The sequence below is a fragment of the Mauremys reevesii genome, linkage group 4 (assembly GCF_016161935.1).
Source record: "Mauremys reevesii isolate NIE-2019 linkage group 4, ASM1616193v1, whole genome shotgun sequence".
Classification (NCBI taxonomy): domain Eukaryota; kingdom Metazoa; phylum Chordata; order Testudines; family Geoemydidae; genus Mauremys; species Mauremys reevesii.
Genome location: NC_052626.1, coordinates 148,265,841 through 148,285,281, shown reverse-complemented (window position 1 = coordinate 148,285,281; position 19,441 = coordinate 148,265,841). Strand labels below are relative to the sequence as shown.

Below are 19,441 nucleotides of genomic sequence, written 5' to 3'. Positions count from 1 at the left end.
AGCCAGGACTCCTGGGTTCTATCCCCAGCCCTGGGAGGGGAGTGGGGGCTGGTGGTTAGAGCAGAGAGGAGCTGGGAGCCAGGACTCCTGGATTCTCTCCCTGGCCCTGGGAGGAGAGGAATCACAGCAAGTCCCGAGGCTACAAAAAGAGAGATTTATTTCATGGTCTTTTCACACCGGCACGAGGCCGATTTACAAAGAAGCTTTTGCCGGCGGTTACCACGAGCTTCCCTGAACTGCAGTTCAACCCTCTCGGCCCCACAAACCCTTCCAGCTCCCCTGCGCCCGCACGCCACGCCCAGCAGCCCATCAACCCCTTGCTCTCACGGGTCGCTCCAATTCTCTCCAGCAGAGGGCAGCGCCGCCCCCCTCGCCCCCCACAGGTTTCTAGGCACGCGGACAGTGCATCACCAGTCAGCCATGCCCGATGGGGCGGGGCCTGGGAGTAGAGAGCCACGCCCCCTGGGAAAGGGAGGGGCCAGTACAGCCACGCCCCCTGGAGAGGGAGGGGCCTGGAACCCCATGCTGCCCTCCTGTCATAATCTCTCCAGCCTCTTACCCCTCCCTAAAAGGAGCCGAGGGACAAAAGGAGGAGGCAGCCCACCTCCCCTTGGGGAACAATAAGCAACCCCCTATGGGGGCTGAGGAGATGGAGAGGCCCGGGGGATGAGACTGGCAGATAGCCACGCCCTTAGAGTGAAGGGGAGGAGCCTGGGAGCACAGACCACACCCCCATGATGGCTGAGGAGGCAAGGAGCCCAAGGGGATCAGCAGGCTATGCCCACCTGCGGGGGGGGGAGGGGTTACCAAAGAGCCACGCCTCCAGAGGGGGGAGGGGCCCCAGCGGCACACAGCCACGCCCCCTAAGGGGGGAGGGGCCCCAGCGGCACACAGCCACGCCCCCCTAAGGGGGGAGGGGCTCAGGAGGACTGGCTCAGTCCTTCCGGCAGGCAGCCGTCAGGCCCGTCGGGGTGGGCGGCCTCGGCAAGGGGTGGGCCGGGGCGGGGCCGTGGGTGCGCAGGTGCTTGCGGAGGTCGGCGGCGCCGAGGAAGGCCTTGCCGCAGCGCTGGCATCCGTGGGGCCGCACCCCGGAGTGGATGCGCTCGTGCTTGCGCAGGCCGGCGCGGTCGGAGAAGCCCTTGCCGCACTCGGGGCAGGGGAAGGGGCGCAGGCTGGGGTGGAGCCGCTCGTGCTTGCGCAGGTCGTAGGGCGAGGAGAAGGTCTCCCCGCATTCGGCACAAGTGAGCGCCCCGGGGGCCACCTCCGGGTGCTCCCCCCGCTGGTGGCGCCGCAACGCCGCAGCCTCGCCGAAGGCGGCCCCGCAGAGCCGGCAGATGTGCTGGGCCACAGCTCCCGCTTCCTCCTCCTCTTCCTCCTCGCCCCGCCGCTCGCCGTGGGTCCGCTCGTGCTTGCGGAGGCTGGAGGAGACCACGAAGGTCTTGCCGCAGCGGCCGCACTTGAAGGGCCGCTCGCCCGAGTGCACCCGGTAGTGCTTGGTGAGGCTGGCCCGTTCGGCGAAGCTCTTCCCGCACTCCCCGCACTGGAACGGCCGCTCGCCCGAGTGCACCAGCTGGTGCCGCTTGAGATCCCAGGAGGCCACGAAGGTCTTGTCGCACTGCAGGCACTTGTAGGGCCGCTCGCCGGTGTGGATCCGCTGGTGCATGGCCAGGTCGGCCGGCTGGCGAAAAGCCTTGCTGCACTTGTCGCACTGGTACGGCTTGACGCCCTGGTGGGCCCGCTGGTGGCGCCGGAAGCTGGAGGGATCCGAGAACATGCGGCCGCACTGCGGGCAGAGGAACGGCTTCTCCCCGGAGTGGGTGCGCTGGTGGCTCTGGTAGGACGAGAGCTGGGTGAAGCCTTTGCCGCACTGGCCGCAGCAGTAGGGTTTCTGCTCCGCATGGATGCGCTGGTGGCAGGTGAGCGAGGAGGAGCGGGAGAAGGCTTTGCCGCAGTCGGAGCACAGGAAGGGCTTCTCCCCGGTGTGGCTGCGCTCGTGGTTCTTCAGGTCTTTCAGCTCGGCGTAGGTCTTCTGGCAGGCGCTGCACTGGTAGGGGCGCAGGCCGGCGTGGATGCGCCGGTGCTTGCGGAAGACCGAGGGGTCGGCGAAGGCTTTGCCGCACTCGCCGCAGGTGTAGGGCTTCTCGCCCGTGTGGGCCCGCTGGTGGATCTTCAGCTTGGAGAGCGTGCCGTAGCCCTTGGCGCAGTGGGAGCAGCGGAAGGGCAGGTCGCCGGTGTGCCGGGCCATGTGGACGCGCAGGCACACTGGCTGCATGAAGGCCTTGCCGCACTCCTGGCAGATGAAGGGCTTCTCGCCCGTGTGGCTGCGTCCGTGGCTGCGCAGCTCCGGCGCCGTCTTGTAGGCCTTGGAGCACTGCAGGCACTGGAAGGGGCGCTCGGCCGAGTGGCTCAGCTGGTGCTTGTGCAGCTGCGAGCGGTCGGGGAACTCCTTGGTGCAGCTGGGGCAGGCGTGCTTGGCCGTGGCGGTGCCCCCCCCAGCGTGGCACTTGGCGTGGCGGAGCACCCGGGGCACGCTGGGGAAGGTCTTGCCGCACGGCAGGCACTTGTAGCGCCGGCCGCACTTGGCATAGATGGCAGCCTCTTCTTTCTCCTCCTCTTCCTCTGAGTCACCCTCCAGCTTCACCACAATGCTCGCTTCCGGCTCCTCCATCTTTGCGGGGGAGGGACAAGGGGCTGCTCTCTGAAAGAGAAGGCAGGGCAGGGTTACAAGGAGGGGTCCGTAGTGAGATCAATCCCCCTTTGGATACGGTATGATGGCTGGGATGTGCATGAGGGAAAAATCCCACTACTTCCACCACTGTGTCCATTGAGCTGCCTACAGACTGAACTAGCACTGAATAATCCTGCTCTTGCTATGAGTGCAGCTGTTGGGCTCCCTATAGACTAAACTAGAAAGGTATAATCCCACCTCTAGCTGCTCTAGGGCTGCCCATAGACTAAACTAGCAAAATATAATCCCACTCTGCCACCAATGGAGTCGTACAGGAGGGGAAGGACAGACCAGCCATTAGGGCACTAACTGAAGGCTCAGGAGATTATTCATGACTCTGCTCTGTCACAGATTCCTTGTGTGATCTTGGCGACATCACTTGTACTCTCTGGGCCTCAGTTTCCCCATTTGTAAAACGAGGTTAATAACAGTTTCTATGTCCCAGTGGGGCTGTGAGCATAAATAGCTAAAAGACTGTGAGGTGCTGAGATACTACGGCAATAGGAGCCAAATAAGTATCTAAAAGAGGAAGGCACTAAATCAGGAAAGTATAATTCCACCACTGGCCTGCACAGAACCTAGATTCAGATACTTATAATCCCATAAGCCCCTGCATGTAGAACAGGTCAATAGTTTATCATCCCACTACTGCCACCAACAGGTCAACTGGGAGCCCTCAAATGCTGCAGACAAAAGGGACATAGTTACACAGAGGGCAGACGAGGTATTTATACACTCCTGTGGCTGTGAGTCTATTGTGTTCAAATGGACAGCCAGACATTGGTTTTGCTATTCCAAGGAGCAATATCCTTAAAATCCAAGAAACATCATAGATCTGTTTTTCAAGGTCATCTATTTGCCTTTTCTTTTTCGGTCAAACACTGTAATGAGGCCACAAAAGGTCTCATGATTTTTGTAGGACCTACAATATTTCCGGATTTAGCCAGCCAGCAGAAGGTGCCCACATTGACAGGGCACGTAATAGACAGAGGAGTCTCCTCTCAGCATCTTGGATTCTTTAGCTAATGTCCTCTGCAGATAACCTGAGTTTTAAAGATGCTCTGTACTGATGATAAAGCTCCAAGGTTTCCTGGGCACAAACCAATTTGCCAAAGGGCTCAGGGGCATTAAAGTTCCGAGCTCGGGTCTATTTCCACTTCATGGCTTTTTGCCTCTCATCAGCCACCCCTGCTATTTCCTGCTAATCTCAATGGACCCAGCCTTTCCTCCAATATCAGCGCCGATGTCTAGATTCCAAAGCCAGAAGGAACTATTGTGATCATCTAGTCTGACCTTCTGGATAACACAGGCCAGAGAACACCCCCCAGAATAATTCATCCATCCATCTTACTTTAAAAAGGGTCAGTGACAGAGAATCCACCATGACCCTCGATAAACTGTTCCAATGGCTAATTACCCTCCCCGTTAAAAATGTCCAGCTGCTTTCCAGTCTGAATTTGTCTCCAGCTTCCAGCCATTGGCTCACGTTAGACCTCCCTCTGCTAGATCGAAGAGCCTGTTATTAAATATTTGTTCCCCATGTAGATACTTGTAGACTGAAATCAAGTTGTCCCTGAACCTTCTCTTTGTTAAGACGAAGAGATTGAGCTCTTTGAGTCTATCCCCAATAAGGCAGGTTTGCTAATCCTTTAATCTCACGGCTCTTTTCTGACCCCGTCTCCAATTTATCAACATCCTTCTTGAACTGTGGGCACCAGAGCCGGACACAGGATTCCAGCAGCGGTCACCAGAGCTGGACGCAGGATTCCAGCAGCGGTCACCAGAGCTGGACGCAGGATTCCAGCAGCGGTTGCACCGGGCCAAACAGAGGTAGAATAACCTCCCTCTTCCTATTCGAGATTCCCCTATCTATGCATCCCAGAACTGCATTAACTCTCTTGGCTACGGCAGGAGCTCCTGTTCCACTGAACAGGAAAGCAACATTTTTTCAGAGTCACTGCTTTCCAGGATGGAGTCCCCCAACGCGGCAAGTAAAGCCTGAATTCTCTGTTCCTAGATGGATCCATTTACACTGAGCCGTATCAAAACACGTATTGTTTGCCCGAGCCCAGCTTACCAAGTGAGCCAGATCACTCCATATCAGTGACCTGGCCTCTTTATGATTTACCACTCCTCTAACGTTGGTGCTAGCTGCAAACTTGATCAGAGATAACTGTATGTTTTTTTGCAGGTCATTGATAAAAAATGTTAACTAGCATAAGGCCAAGAACCGACTCCTGCAAGACCACGTTGGGACCACAACCGCTCAATGATGATTCCCCGTTTACAGTTACATTTGGAGACCTATCAGTTAGCCAGTTTTTAATCCACTTAATGTGGGCCATGTAAATTGTATCGCACTCTAGTTTTTTTAATCCAACATCGTATGGTACCATGTCAAATGCCTTACAGAAGTCTAAGGATGTTACATCAACACCATTACCTTTATCAACCAAATCTGTAATCTTATTAAAAAAAAATCAAGTTAGTTTGACAGGAGCTATTTTCCGTAAATCCCTGGTGATCTGCATTAATTATATTACACTCCTTTAATGTTTTATTAATCCAGCCACTATCTCGCCCGGGATAATGTCAGGATTACCCGGATCATCCAGGTTACCCTTTTAAAAAAACCTGGCACTACATTAGCGGTCTTCTGTTCTTCTGGCACTTCCCCAGTGCTCCAAGACTTGCTGAAAAACCAACATTTCGAGACTGCAGAGGAAATGCAGACACCAGAGCCCCTTTGGTTTAGTAGCCCTGAGCAGGAGAAGCAAACAGGGAATCAGGTGCACAGATTTCTTTGTTGCAACGAGCACGCAGACATGCAGCAAACATGGGGTGCGGGGCATGGATTGTTTAGTTGCACCGATGAGCAAAGCTAACCGGGTCTCTTTAGGACCAAGAATTGCAAGGGTTAGGGGGGCCAGAGACCTCGGGCAGCCCCAGAGGGCAGCAGTTTGCAGGTATTTGCCATTCTGGAGAGTAGCCTCCCCTCTCCCTCCGAGGAATTTTGTGCATCATTTCTTGCTTTGTATTGGACCTGCCGGGAGGCAGAAAGCAATTGCGAAGTGACTGTCTTTAGGACCGGGGGAGGCGAGACCGGTGCGGGGGGGGCGGGGGGGGAGTGTCATCCTGCAGAGACAGGGAAAGAACACCGCAAGGAAGCAGAGATGGGCCGCATTTCTGCGTGGGTTTGCACGGCTCAAATTGCAAAGCAAAATGGCTGTAGCTAGGACCAGGGGAAGGTGGGAAATGCAAACCACAGGGGGCTAGTAGGTAGGACGGGACTGCCAAGGGGAACTCGCCTCTCTTTGTGCATTCGAGCTTGGAGGAAAATACCGAGCGGGGCATCAGTTGGATATGTTGCAACACAAGCCAAGCAACATGGCCCGGGGGGGAGAAGAGAGATGTGCAAGGCGAGGCCTTTTGCAAAGGGAAAGCCCCCCTTGCAAAGCAATCATTGCATGGCTCCGCGCCTGCAAAATGGCTGGTTTTAGGACCAAGGGAGGAGACGCCGCCTCAAGGAGGCAATGCAAAGGAGAGAGATGCTGGAAAAGAGTATGCAAAAAAAAAAAAAGGGAGGGGGAAAGAGGGGGGTATTCATAGTCTCCTTCGCCGCAGTGAAATATCGAGATTTTGCAAACGGAAGTCGCCTCGTGAGCCGTGCAAAGGCAGCGAGGGCTCGCGGCAGGGCGCTGGCTCTTGTCGCTTGCAAAATGGTTCTCTCTAGGACCACGGGAGGAGACGCCACCCCGCCTGCCGGGGAAGGGTTTGCAGCGAGGCTGCCCCAGCGTGCACCCGAGGCGGACAAGCCGCCTGGCGACCCAGGCTGTCTGCCGAGGCTGGGCCCCTGCAAGCGGCGCCGGGCCGGCTACCGGGGCTGGTTGGCACCGGGCTGGCAAGGAGCAGGGCTGGTTGCAAAATGGCTGGGTCTAGCCCTAGGAAGGGGGGCAGTTTGCAAAGGAGATTTTGTCCCCCCGGAGCTGGCGTGAATGCACGGTTCGGGCGGGCTTGCAATGGACTAATCTCCGCCTTACCTGGCTTCTGCCTCTCTTTTGCTGCTGCTGGAGCGGCTGTTCCCCACTCCCTGCTGGAGCGGAATGAGTCAGCCCCTAGGACCCTGAGGGAGGAGAAGACAACAGTAGAGGAGGGGGGGCGTGGGGGGGAGAAATGCAAAGTAAAGGAGCCGCTTAAAGGGATATTAACACCCCCCCTCCATAGCCCAGCAGGTCTCCAGCCCTGGGGGATTGATTGCCTCCAGGCTGGGGGGGCTGCTACACCCCAGGGCCTGGGGGGTGGGGTGGAGGAGGGCAGTTGATGGCAAAGGTAGGAACCTTGCTTCCCGGTGGGCTGTTGGGGGGCGGGAAGAGGTTGGGAGGCGCACCGCAGGAAGTGTGGCACGCCATGCACAGCACGGTGGAGGGGGTGTGTGGGTGTGGCCATAACCGGAAGTGTGGCACGCAGATCATCCAATGGGAGGGGGCGTGGGGGCGGTACAAACTATCTTATAGGGGACACACCCCCAGCAAGGGGGCTGACGGATGTTGCACAGGGAGGGAGTGGGATAGAACCCAGGAGTCCTGGGTCCCAGCCCCCCCCCCCGCACTAACCACTAGACCCCACTCCCCTCCCAGAGCTGGGGAGAGAACCCAGGAGTCCTGACTCCCAGCCCCCCCTGCTCTAACCCACCAGACCCCCCCCCACTCCAGTCCCAGAGCTGGGGAGAGAACCCAGGAGTCCTGACTCCCAGCCCCTCCTGCTCTCACCCACTAGACCCCCCCCCCACTCCAGTCCCAGAGCTGGGGAGAGAACCCAGGAGTCCTGACTCCCAGCCCCCCCTGCTCTAACCCACCAGACCCCCCCCCCCACACCCGTCCCAGAGCTGGGGAGAGAACCCAGGAGTCCTGACTCCCAGCCCCTCCTGCTCTCACCCACTAGACCCCCACCCTCCTCCAGTCCCGGATCTGGGAGAGAACCCAGGAGTCCTGACACATTGAGGGGGAAGGATTTGACTGTATCATAACGCTGTTGGGGGGGGTCGGTTTTTCTCTGTGCCCCCCCCCCTTTGGATGGAAGTTGCAGGGATTTGGCTTGGAAGGGCTGGGGGGGTGTGTGGTAACTTGGCCCCAGGAGCAGCGTGCGGGGGACCCCTTTACAAGGGGCACCCCCGGAAGTGTAGCCCCATGCCCAGGCAGGGGGGCGGGCCTCCCGGGAAGCCTTTCCCCGCTGCACATTTCCTGTTTCCTAGCAACAAAAGGAAGTATTTGTTGTGCCCGAGCCTGGGTGACTCTTGCCGCCCCGGCCCCCTGGCGGAGGGGGCAGCAGGGCCTGGGGGGGTTGCCGACGCCCCCCGCCCCCCCGCAGCAGGGCAGCGCCGGGGGCTACAGGGGCCGGGCCCCGCTCGCCGCGTGGGGCGGACCAGCGCCGCCCCCACGGGCTGGGGGGCGAGAGTCCCGCCCCCACGGGGGGGCCGCGGAGTTGCCTTGCCCGCCTGGAGCCCCCCCCGCAGGGAAATCAGCCCCCCGGGAGGCAGGTGTCTCGTCTCTTCCGGGGGGAGCGGGGAGCCCCCCCCGGCTCGGCCTCCCCCCCCCGCGTTGGAAGAACGGGGGGTTCGCCCGGCCCGGGCTCTGCTGCCACCACCGAACTGGGGTTCGCGCCCCGGGGCTCTGCCTCCAGCCTCAGCGACCCCTGCGAGCGCCGGCCTCCAGCAGCCGGGGGGGTCCCGGTCCTGGTCCCGCCCCTGGGATGCGGCGCCCGCCTCTCGGACACCCCCTGGATCCGGAGCCTCGGGGCTGGAGCCCCTGGGAGCGGCTGTAGCCAGCACGTCGGGGGACCGCAGCCGGGAGCGCCCCCGTTACAGCCTGGATCCAGACCCCGCTGGGATCCAGCACTGAAGACTGAACTCCGCCAAAAGTCTGTGCCGGCCCCTCCCCTGGGGGATAAGGCACCTCGGGGAGCCCTGTATTTTGGGGCTACACATTTCCTCTCTTCCTTGTACCCTGAAGATCCTGGGTTTGCCTCCGCGTCTGGCTGTCACTTGGGGTGTGACTCCCTCCCTGGAAACTGCTTCAGCTCCCCTGCCCTGGCCTGGGTGTCGCCTCTGGGATGCTTTACTGGACCCTGGAGGTAAGAGGCTGGCTTTGGGGGGTGCTGGGTTGTACTGGGGGGGGTCAGGGCCCCATCTGTGTCCTAAAGCCTCATGAAGTCTTTTAAAACACTTTTTCCTGTTGTGCTTATGAAGTGGGTGGAGATTGTTGTTCTCGTTTTATGAATGGATAAACCCTGGCGCAGAGACGGGGACTTGCCTGAGGTTGCAAAGGAAATATGTCTCAGAGCTGGGGACCCAGGAGTCCTGGCTCCCAGCCCCTCTCTGCTCTAACCCACTGGACCCCACTCCCTGCCTAGAGCTAGGGATAGAACCCAGGAGTCCTGGCTTCTAGGCCCCCCTGCTCTAACCCACTGGACCCCACTCCACTCCCAGAGCTGGGGAGAGAACCCAGGAGTCCTGGCTCCCAGCCCCCTCTGCTCTAACCCACTAGACCCCCACTCCCCTTCCAGAGCCGGGGTTAAATCCCAGACATCTTGCTAATTCTATCCTTCCTCCCTGCAATTTTAAATTAGATGCAATTGTTTCTCACCCATCCTTAGCTAAAAATTGTGTGGAGTGGCGGTGTGTCCTATATGCCGTGTCCCACCCTAGAAGCAGCTGCATTGCAATGCAGGATGAGTAATCCCCAGGCAGCAGCATTATGTGGCTGTTACCCAGCTGACCCTCCCCAGAGTGGCAGCATCTCAGCGCCAGGCGAATCATCCCTGTGCTGCATTGCTGTGCAGCTGTTTCCCCTGCTAGCCCACCCCAGAGGCAGCCGCATCTCAGCATTGAGTGAAATGTATTGTCCCCAAAAACACGCCTTAGCTGTCTTTTTCTCTCCCAAGGTTGTGGAGTGGCCTAATTTACCTGCTCGCTATGAGCACGATCAAGTCACGTTGGAGGCTAGAAACTTTGAAAGCCTGTTTTTGTTTTTTAAAAGGCTCCCAATTATGAAGAGTGACTGAATGGAAAACAGCCACCCACCCACACCCGCCGGTTGACCTGCCCTGAGAGATTGCTGTTCCTTTAGCAGTCTCTGGGCCATTGAAGGCAAATGAGTTACACCACTCACAAATCTTAAAGTTCCCCCAACAGATTGCGTGTGGTGCCGCCAAAAATTCTTTTCCAGGGCTTCCACTTCTTATGCGTCATCTCCAGCCCGTGGTGGTTTTTGCTTGTGGGGGCAGAAAACATCCATTGTTAATTTTGCCTTGTCACATAAATCCTGTGTGTTTGGTGCTGACCCCTGCTAGAGGGAATCAGGGCCCCCAAGGTGTGTGTGTTTTCCCACCCTGATGTTTTGTTGATCTTTAACATGTGGAGCCTACTACAGGTGTTCAGAACCTCAGAAAGGCATATCTCCATATATTACATCTCACAGAGCTGGAAGGTCATTGAGCCCAGCCCCCTGCCTTCACTAGCAGCACCAAGTACTGATTTTGCCCCAGATCCCTAAGTGGCCCCTTCAAGGTTTGAACTCACAACCACTGAGCTATCCCTGCCCCCAAGAAATGGCTTGATGGTGCTCAGAAATAGGCCTGGGTGACGTTACATTTTTTTAGGGGCAAAGGTTACAAATTAATCAAGTGTTTTTTTCTCTGCTGCATCTGAGTTATATTAGCACTGTATTTACCTCTTTACAGGTGGCAATATGGAGTCATGCCCTTTTCTAATTACTGTAATTAAAGCAGTGTGCCTTAAGTTAGCCGTGCCCTAGTCGAGGTGAAGACACTTATTGCAGGTGTTAATGATAGCCTTACTAAACATGAGTTGGTATCTGTTTTCCCCACGTAGTGATGGGGAAACTGAGGCACAGGGAAAGGCAATGACTTTTCCTGTTTGGTCATAGAACATCAGGGTTGGAAGGGACCTCAGGAGATCATCTAGCCCAACCTCCTGCTCAAAGCAGGACCCATCCCCCAGACAGATTTTTGTCCCAGGTCTCTAAGTGGCCCCCTCAAGGATTGAGCTCACAACCCTGGGTTTAGCAGGCCAATGCTTAAACCACTGAGCTATCCCTCCCCTGCTCTGAGGGGTGAGTGACTCAGTAGTCAAAGACACAGAGTATAGAATTCAGGCGTCCTGACTCCCAACCTCCACTAACCCCGAGAGCAGCAGTTCTCAGCCAGGGTTCTGAGGTCCCCCGGGAGGGGCCGCGAGGAGATTTCAGGGGATCCGCCAAGCAGAGCCAGCATTAGAGTCACTGGGGCTCAGGGCAGAAAGCCGAAGCCCCACCACTCAGGGCTGAAGCAACGTTGCTTCACGGGGCCCTCTGTGGCGTGGGGCCTCGGGCAGCTGTCCTATTTGCTACCCCTTAACGCCAGCCCTGGCTTTTGTATGCAGAAAAACTGTTGTGGTGGCGCAGGTGAGCTGTGGAGTTTTTATAGCATGTTGGGTGGGGGCCTTAGAGAGAAAAAGGTTGAGAACCCCTGTACTGGAGTCCAGTCCCCTCTCAGGGCCAGCCATGGAACCCAGGAGTCCTGACTCCCAGCTGCCCCTCCCCCTGCCTTGCACCCTAACCCACTAGACCCCACTTCTCTCCCAGAGCTGGGGATAGAACCCAGGAGTCCTGACTCCCAGCCACCCCTCCCACACACTTTAACCCACTAGACCCCATGCTGCCCCCAGAGCTGGGGAGAGAACCCAGGAGTCCTGGTTCTTTTTGGGAGAGAACTGAGTGTTCGTGACAGTGAGGGGTGTAGATCCCTGACCGGGGCGCGCACAGTTCTGCCAGTGCCCCTCAGTCTCGTTCCGCAGACCCCTGCAATGCCAGCCCTGGGCTCCCCCGCTCCCCGCCCCCGCTCTGCTAGTGCCCCTCAGTCCTGCCCTGCAGCCCCAGGCTTTTCTTAAACCCAGTGCTCATCCAAAACATGACACGAGTGAGGAAGCCGGGGACGGAGGCCTGCTGACTGTTTCATTTGTAACCTGTGCTCGACCTGGAGCTAGTCCGCAGAGGGGACAGCTTGGTTCCTTTGTGTCCCGGAGGGAGCTGTCCGTGACTGGTGGTCTGCCAGGCAGGCCGGCCGGCTTCGTTTTCCCTTCTCAGACACACTGAGACATCAGATGTTTGTCTTCAGTTTCTTACATGCTGTTTTATGTAGCACAAGACTCCTAGGTTCTATCCATAGCCCTGGGAGGGGAGTGGGGTCTAGTGGTTAGAGCAGAGGGTCTGGGAGCTAGGACTCCTGGGTTCTGTCCCCAGCCCTGGGAGGGGAGTGGGGTTGAGTCGGTTGGAGGAGGGCTGGGAACCAGGATTCCTGGGTTCTCTCCCTGGCTCTGCTGTGTGGCATTTGCTGTCTGATATCGTTCCACCCATCAGGGTATCAAACAGCATAGCCCAGGGTAACCCCGTCTGGTCCGCGTTTCTGTGCCTCCTTGGGCTTCGCTCCCCTGGTCTGGAGAGGATGAAGCAATGGGTCCGGTAGCAGCCGGGCGTGAGCTTGTATGTGGGACACTCATTTGGCGGCGTTTTAACCCCTCTTCCCTTGCTTGTGTCCCCACAGCTGCCACTTTGGGATGCCATAAGGAGCCAGAGAAGGAGGAGGAAGAAGAAGCAGGAGGGGATGCAGGCTCGTTGCACCGGAAACGGAGCTTTCTGGGCCGCTGGCCCAGCCCTGTGAAGCCGGCGGAGACAGTGCCCTCCCGCCGTCCGATGTGAGCGATGGAAGAGCCCGGCTGCGAGCCGAGCCAGCCGCAGCGGGAGGAGCGGCCCTTCAAATGCGGGCAGTGCCAGCGTAGCTACCGCCACGCCGGCAGCCTGGTCAACCACCGGCGCACCCACGAGGTGGGACTCTTCACCTGCCTGCTGTGTCGCAAGGAGTTCTCCAACCCCATGGCCCTGAAGAATCACCTCCGCATCCACACCGAGGAGAGGCGCCACCGGTGCCCGGACTGCGGCCGCAGCTTCCGTGTCGCCTCCCAGCTGGCCAGCCATCGCCATTCAGCCCACGGCCAGAAGAGGGAGGAGGACGGGGAGAACAACTTCCAGCAAGGGCAGGACTCCTCGTCGTCGGATGCCGACGTTTTCCCTGCGCTAGAGGGCGGCGGCGCCGGGACGTTGCTGAGCAACCTGGAGAAATACATCGCCGAATCGGTGGTGCCGGCCGATTTCTCCCAGCTGGAATTCCCCGGCAAAGCAGAGGAAGGCCAGGAGGCCCCTGGCGTGCCGGCAGAGGAGCGGCGCTATAAATGCAACCAGTGCGATAAGGCCTACAAGCATGCGGGCAGCCTCACCAACCACAAGCAGAGCCACACCTTGGGCGTCTACCAGTGCGCCGTCTGCTTCAAGGAGTTCTCCAACCTCATGGCGCTCAAGAACCACTCCCGGCTGCACTCGGAGTACCGCCCCTACAAGTGCCCGGTGTGCTGCAAGGCTTTCCGCCTGCCCAGTGAGCTGCTGAGCCACCAGAAGGCCCACGAGAAAGCCCGGTGGGCTGGGAGAGCCCCCTCGGAGGGCTCGGAACACAGCGCCTCGGAGGAGGACTCCATTGAGACTTCGGCCAAGCTGGATATCTACCAGCCGCCGGCAGCTGCCTTCGGAGAGGGCACCCCCTGCAGTTTGAAGGACGGGGCGAAGGCTGGGGGCGGGGACCGGGGCAATCCGGATGGGGAGCTGTGCGTGAGGTGCGGGGGAAGCTTTGCCGATGAGGAAGAGCTGAGGAACCACAGCTGCCTCTACCCGGAGGAGGAGGAGGAGGAAGAGGAGAAAGAGGATGGGGGTGGCTTGGCCCAACCCACGGAGGGAGCCTGGGAGGCCAGCGGTAAGGACGGAGACCAAGCACGGCCCTACCAGTGCGGGGAGTGCGGCCGGACCTACCGCCATGCTGGCAGCCTCATCAACCACAAAAAAAGCCACCAGACGGGCGTCTACAGCTGCAACTTCTGCTGCAAGCAGCTCTTCAACCTGGCGGCCCTCAAGAACCACCTGCGGATACACCTCAAATCCAAGCCGGCCTCCCGGCCCGGCCTCCAGTACTCCTGCCCCCCGGCGCCCGAAGAGGCCGCTTGCCACCTCGACCAGAGCCCCGCAGAGCCAGCTGGTGGGGAGAGGGCCACGGAGCCGCCGGGCCGTGGGGAAGCAGGTGGAGGAGGTGCTCTCAAAGAGGAGGAGACTGGTTGTGTGGAGGAGGAAGAGGACGGGGCATCAGAGGAGCGGCCTTACCGCTGCGGGGAGTGCGGCCGGACCTACCGGCACCGGGGTAGCCTAGTCAACCACCGGCACACCCACCGGACGGGCGTCTACCAGTGCTCCCTGTGCCCTAAACAGTACTCCAACCTGATGGCCCTACGCAACCACGTCCGCATGCATTTCCGAGCGGCGCGGGGCAAGGAGCGGGGGAGTTACGCCTGCACCAGCTGCGGAGAGAGCTTTGAGGAGGAGGCAGAGTTCCAGTGGCACCAGCTGCGCCATGCGCCCGGGGATGCCGCCCCCTGCCCCCAGGAGGGGAAGGAGGAGGAGGAGGAACCGGGCAGTGTCCACACGCGGGAGGCAGCGCTGCTGCTGGCCATCAAGCGAGATGTGGAGGAATTGGAGGCGGCTGGGCCGGCGCCGGGGATGTCTCACATCTGTGGCTGCTGCGGGATGATCTTCCACGACCTGGGCAGTTTGCAGAGCCACGCCCTGGCGCACGGCGACGGGGAAACTGGCACGGGAGAGGGTGAGGCGGAGCTGCCGGGCAGACGGGTGTACAGCTGTGAGCTCTGTGGCAAGTCCTACCGCCACTCGGGCAGCCTGATCAACCACAAACAGACGCACCAGACGGGGGATTTTGAGTGCTCGCTCTGTGCCAAACGCTTCTCCAATGTGGCTGCCTTCAAGAGCCACTTACGTGGACACCAGAAGCCGAGGAAGGGCCGAGCGGGGGCGGAGGAGGAAGAGGAAGGGAGTGTGGCAGAGGCGGAGCCCAGAGATGCCCCTGACGGCACGCTGCAGCCGGACGGAAGTGGAGATGTCGGGCGTGGTGGCCCGGAGAGTACCCGGGTTGGCGAGGAGGGGACGGTGGGCGAGGAGGAGTCCCAGCGGAGCTACAATCTGCGGGGAGGCAGCGCGGTGAACGGCTGGCAACACCCGAAAGAGGAGGAGGAGGCCGAAGCGTCACCGTCCAGCAGCCCCAACTCTCAGCCCTACCCGTGCGAAATCCTCGACCACAAGCACAGCCAGCAGCTGGGCATATACCAGTGTTCCCTGTGCCCGAAGGAGTACTCAAACCTGGAGGCACTGAAGAGTCATTTCCGTGGCCATGCCACGGCCCAGCAGCCGGGTGCCAGCACCGAGGAACGTCCCTTCCTTTGCAGCCTCTGCGGCATGATCTTCCCAGGCGAGACGGACCTGCAGCACCACCATGGCCTGGCTCATGACAGGGAGGGGGAGCCTCGGGAAGGCAGCTTGGAGGCCGGCAAGGATGCAGCGTTCCCCGGGCTCCAGCAGGAGGCGGAGGGGCGCCCAGATGAGCGCGACGGGGAGGAAGAGATGCTCCTCTCCCATATCTGTGGCTACTGCGGGCAGACGTTTGACGACATGGCAAGCCTTGAAGAGCACAGCCTGGGCCACCGAGAGGAGAAGGAAGCGGCGCTGGCTGATACCACCATCCAGCTGCGGCTGGGACCGCGTCCGGAGCTGCCGGAGGAGCAGAAATCCGGCCTGACGCCCCCAGACAGCCGTCCCTATGCCTGTGGGCAGTGTGGGAAAACCTACCGGCATGGCGGCAGCCTGGTCAACCACAAGAAGACCCACCAGGTGGGAGATTACCAGTGTGGCGTCTGCTCTCGGCAGTACCCCAATCTGTCCGCCTACCGCAACCATCTCCGTAATCACCCCAAGTGTAAGCTGAATGACAGCCGGCCAGCTGGCAACGGGGACAGTATAGGGAAGGAGACAGCGCTCCCGCACGGCAGGGAGGGAGGAGAGGCAGCTGCGGCCCCAGCTCCCGGAAAACAGGACCCAAGGGGCAGCGATGGCGAGGAGTGCAAGCTGCACGTGTGTGACGTCTGTGGGGAGCTGTGCCAGGGGGCAGCAGGGCTGGAGGCACACTGTGCCGCTCAGCACCTGGAGGAGGAGGAAGAGCTGGTCAGTGTTGCCGAGGAGGAGGGTGGCAGCGGCGGCAGTGGGGAGGAAGGTGCCGCATCAGAGCGCCCCTTTTGCTGCGAGCAGTGCGGTCGGAGCTACAAGCACGCGGGCAGCCTGATCAACCACAAGCAGACCCACAAGACGGGCCTCTTCCGCTGCGCCATATGCCAGAAGCTCTTCTACAACCTCATGGCCCTGAAGAACCACAACCGCATCCACTTCGAGACCAAGCGCTACAAGTGCGCCCAGTGCCCCAAGGCCTTCCGCCTCCAGAAGCAGCTGGCCAGCCACCAGCGTGTTCACCGCGAGAGGAGACCGCCACTGCCCGCCTCGTCCTCCAGAAAGTTGGCTCACGCCAAGAGAGCAGGCAAGGCCCACGCCGACAGTGGCGGGGTCTCAGAGCCGCCCGCTGCCTCCAAGAAGGACCCCGAGGAGCGGCCATACCGGTGTGAGCAATGTGGGCGGACCTACCGCCATGCCGGCAGCCTTCTCAACCACCGCAAGAGCCACAAGACCGGCCATTACTGCTGCCCCGTCTGCCCCCGGGCCTACCCTAATCTCATGGCCCTCAAGAACCACCAGCGCATCCACTTTGAGGTCAAGCGCCACCGCTGCCCCGACTGCGGCAAAGCCTTCAAATGGCAGAGGCAGCTGGTGAGGCACCAGCTGATCCATGCCCAGCGCAGGCCTCGTCCTGGCAGCAGGAGCTCCCCTGGCCGCCCCTTACTGGAGGGCAATAGCCTTGTCCGGAGCAAGACGGCACGAGAATGGCGGGCCGCCCGGAGGGAGCAGGGCGGCAGCCACGTTGACGCCTCAGGTGGCCACAGTGATGGTGGCCATCTTGGCACTACCTCAGGTGGCCATGTTGATGGTACCTCAGGCCCTCATGTTGACAGCAGCCATGTGGGCAGTGCATCAGTTGGTGCCTCAGGTGGCCATGTTGGTGGTGCCTCAGGCGGCCATGTTGATAGCAGCTCTGTTGGCGGTACCTCAGGCAGCCATGTGGGCAGTGCATCAGTTGGTGCCTCAGGCGGCCATGTTGACACTGGCACCCAAACCCCAGTGGGCGTCACTCAGGCGCCCCTTGGCCCTTTCCAGTGCCCGGTCTGCCCCAAGCAATTTCCCACCCCATCAGCCCTCAAGAACCATGGCCGGGTCCACACTAAGAAGCGTTTCGAGTGCTCGGAGTGCGGCAAGGCCTACCGGGCCTCTCGGGACTTGGTCCAGCACCTGTGGCGGCACCAGGCCGAGGCAGAGGCTGGGTCCACTCCTGGCACCAATGGCCTGGTGGACCAGCGCCCCTACAAGTGCGACCGTTGCGAGCGGACGTACCGCCATGCTGGCAGCCTCCTCCACCACAAGAAGGTCCACACCATCGGTCTCTACCGCTGTCCCGCCTGCCTAAAGGAGTTCCACAACCTCCTGGCCCTCACCTACCACCTCCGCACCCACTCGGACAAGAAAGGCCGCCGCTGTCCGGACTGTGGCCAGGCCTTCCGGACTTCCAGCCGGCTGGCCAGCCACGCCAAGGCCTGCCACGGCCAGGCCGGCTACGCCAAGGCCGGCCACGCTGCCACAGGAGGGGCTCAGGGGCCTGAGGCGGGCTCCTGCCAGGACGCGGGGGTGGATGGCAGTGCCACTGCCGCCATGGGGCAAGTTAGCTGAGGGTCGTGCGAATGACTGTGCGAATGTGTGGGTGGGTGGGGGACGAGAGGGGATGGAGAGATGGAGGTGGGGAGTCAATGTCGATCGTTGTCCTAGCACCAAATCATTAGGAAGGGGAGGAATTTTCAGAGGCACAAATGGAGGTGGCTGGGAGAGGTGCCCAGTCTGCCAGTGGGAGAGAGGCAGTTTGTGGGTGCCATGGAACAATCAGTGAGGGAGGTTTTGGGGTGGACCCCAGTTCTCCAATGGGTGGGTGAGGGGAAGCGGTGTTCGTTTGATTCTCTGCTGCCTTTTGTGCCTCTGAGAACTTTCCCTTTAACCCTGTGTTACCTTGTTTCGGCCCCCAATTCAGGAGAGATCTTAAGCACCCGCTTTACTCTAAGCACGTGCTTAAATCCAATTGATTACAATCAAGTTTTTAATCAGCTTGGCCGTAATTCTCAACGGATTCCACTGAAATTGGTTCAGATGATGCTCCAGTGATCTCCTGCACAGGAGCCTGAACGTTGTGGTTTAAAAAAAAAAAACCACACAACATTGGTGCCATGTTTTTATTTTGGTTTGGTTTGGTTTTTCGACGTCTGTAGAATTTAATTTTCTGGTTTGTTTTGACCAATTCCCAGCTCCTTTTTAAATGGTGTCTCTTATTGGAGAAGAAGAAGGACATTTTAAAAATTGCTTTCATTTGAAAAAATAATTTTGCCCCTAAAAATTGACACGTGGAAAAAAATCGTCTCCTTTTTACCTCCCCCTCGCCAAAATTGGCTAAGATGCCCCCTGCAAAAAGTCTAAATATATTTAATTTCAAATATCTGTAATTTAACAAAAACTTTTAAAAATAGACACATTTTGTCTGAGACTGTTTTGTTGTGTTTTTTTGGAAGAGGGAGAGAATTATAATTATATATGGAAATTTTAAATTTCCTCCTCAATCAGCAGAAGTTGGTCTTAAAAAAACAAACTTTTTTTAAAAGAGGAAACAAAGTAATAAAAAGGCACACTTTTTGTACTGAGAGCAAATTGCCTTAATTATAATAATTTTCCTCCCAAAATAAAAACAAAAAACTTTTAAAAAAGAGAACTAAATTTCTGTATAAGGCAAAAAGGAAAATACAAATTTTAAACCATCCCCCCCCCCCCCCCCCGGAAAAGAATCAAATCTGAATTTTAAACCAACTTTTCCCTTGTGAACAACACACATTTGAAACAATTTGCTTAGAGACTCCTTTTGGGGGGGGAGGGAAAACAACAGCCCAGAAAACAGTACCAGTCTTTCAAGAGAGAAAAATGTTGGGGTGTTTTCAACTGAGGTATTGAATTTTGATTGTAGAAAAAATGTCCTCCTTCGTGGGTTGGGATAAAAGATAGTTATACCTCCCAGAAATAGTTATCACTGTGCTACTGATCCAAGATGTATGAATATTTTTTATTGTCCTATGGTGCAGAATATGTAAGTGTATTGCAGAAATCCTGACGGTACTCAGATCTCTCTCATAAAGCAGTCTTCTCTTTTAGAAACGCCAAAACTTAAATATTTCCTGTGTTTGTCTCGGTACGTGGAACGGTTTTAAAAGAAGATTCTGCCCCCCCCACCACAAAACCAAAGTCCCAGCCCCCTCCAATCTAACCCATGAGACTCCCCTCCCAGAGGTGGGGATAGAACCCAGGAGTCCTGACTCCCAGCCCCTCTCCATCCCCCGCTCTAACCATTAGTGCTTGCTCCCCTCCTGGAACCTTGTTAATATTTAATTGACCCTTGTTCTTCCTCCAGCTGTAATTTGGTGGCTCTGCTGTGTGGAATAAAAACCAATAAAAATCTGGGGGTTTCCTGCCCCCTTACATTCAGCTCTGTTATTTGTAAGTAGCTAAAGTTTGAGCTCCTTGCAGC

The 19,441-nt window shown here is 58.2% G+C and overlaps 2 protein-coding genes across 3 annotated transcripts; one reads left to right on the top strand and one right to left on the bottom strand.

Moving 5' to 3' along the window:
• Window positions 1–140: 140 nt before the first annotated feature.
• Window positions 141–7,107, bottom strand: ZNF668 (zinc finger protein 668). 2 transcript variants are annotated; one of them, XM_039533664.1, is made up of 3 exons: window positions 7,066–7,102; window positions 6,769–6,851; window positions 141–2,698 (listed from the first exon to the last, which is right to left on the bottom strand). In XM_039533664.1, the coding sequence occupies exon 3, from the start codon at window positions 2,666–2,668 to the stop codon at window positions 935–937; it is 1,734 nt and encodes a 577-aa protein (XP_039389598.1). In that variant the 5' UTR covers window positions 2,669–2,698; window positions 6,769–6,851; window positions 7,066–7,102; the 3' UTR covers window positions 141–934. The 2 variants fall into 2 exon arrangements, with proteins under 2 accessions (XP_039389598.1, XP_039389597.1); XM_039533663.1 differs by having other exon boundaries at window positions 6,769–7,107.
• Window positions 7,108–7,995: 888 nt separating this feature from the next.
• ZNF646 (zinc finger protein 646) lies at window positions 7,996–19,079 on the top strand. Its single transcript, XM_039537403.1, has 2 exons — window positions 7,996–8,857; window positions 12,326–19,079. The coding sequence occupies exon 2, from the start codon at window positions 12,484–12,486 to the stop codon at window positions 17,551–17,553; it is 5,070 nt and encodes a 1,689-aa protein (XP_039393337.1). The 5' UTR covers window positions 7,996–8,857; window positions 12,326–12,483; the 3' UTR covers window positions 17,554–19,079.
• The last annotated feature ends 362 nt before the right edge of the window (window positions 19,080–19,441 follow it).

Coding starts and splice junctions, on each gene's coding strand:
- ZNF668 (XM_039533663.1), bottom strand. CDS start 2,668: ATGGAGGAGCCGGAAGCGAGCATTGTGGTGAAGCTGGAGGGTGACTCA.
- ZNF646 (XM_039537403.1), top strand. CDS start 12,484: ATGGAAGAGCCCGGCTGCGAGCCGAGCCAGCCGCAGCGGGAGGAGCGG.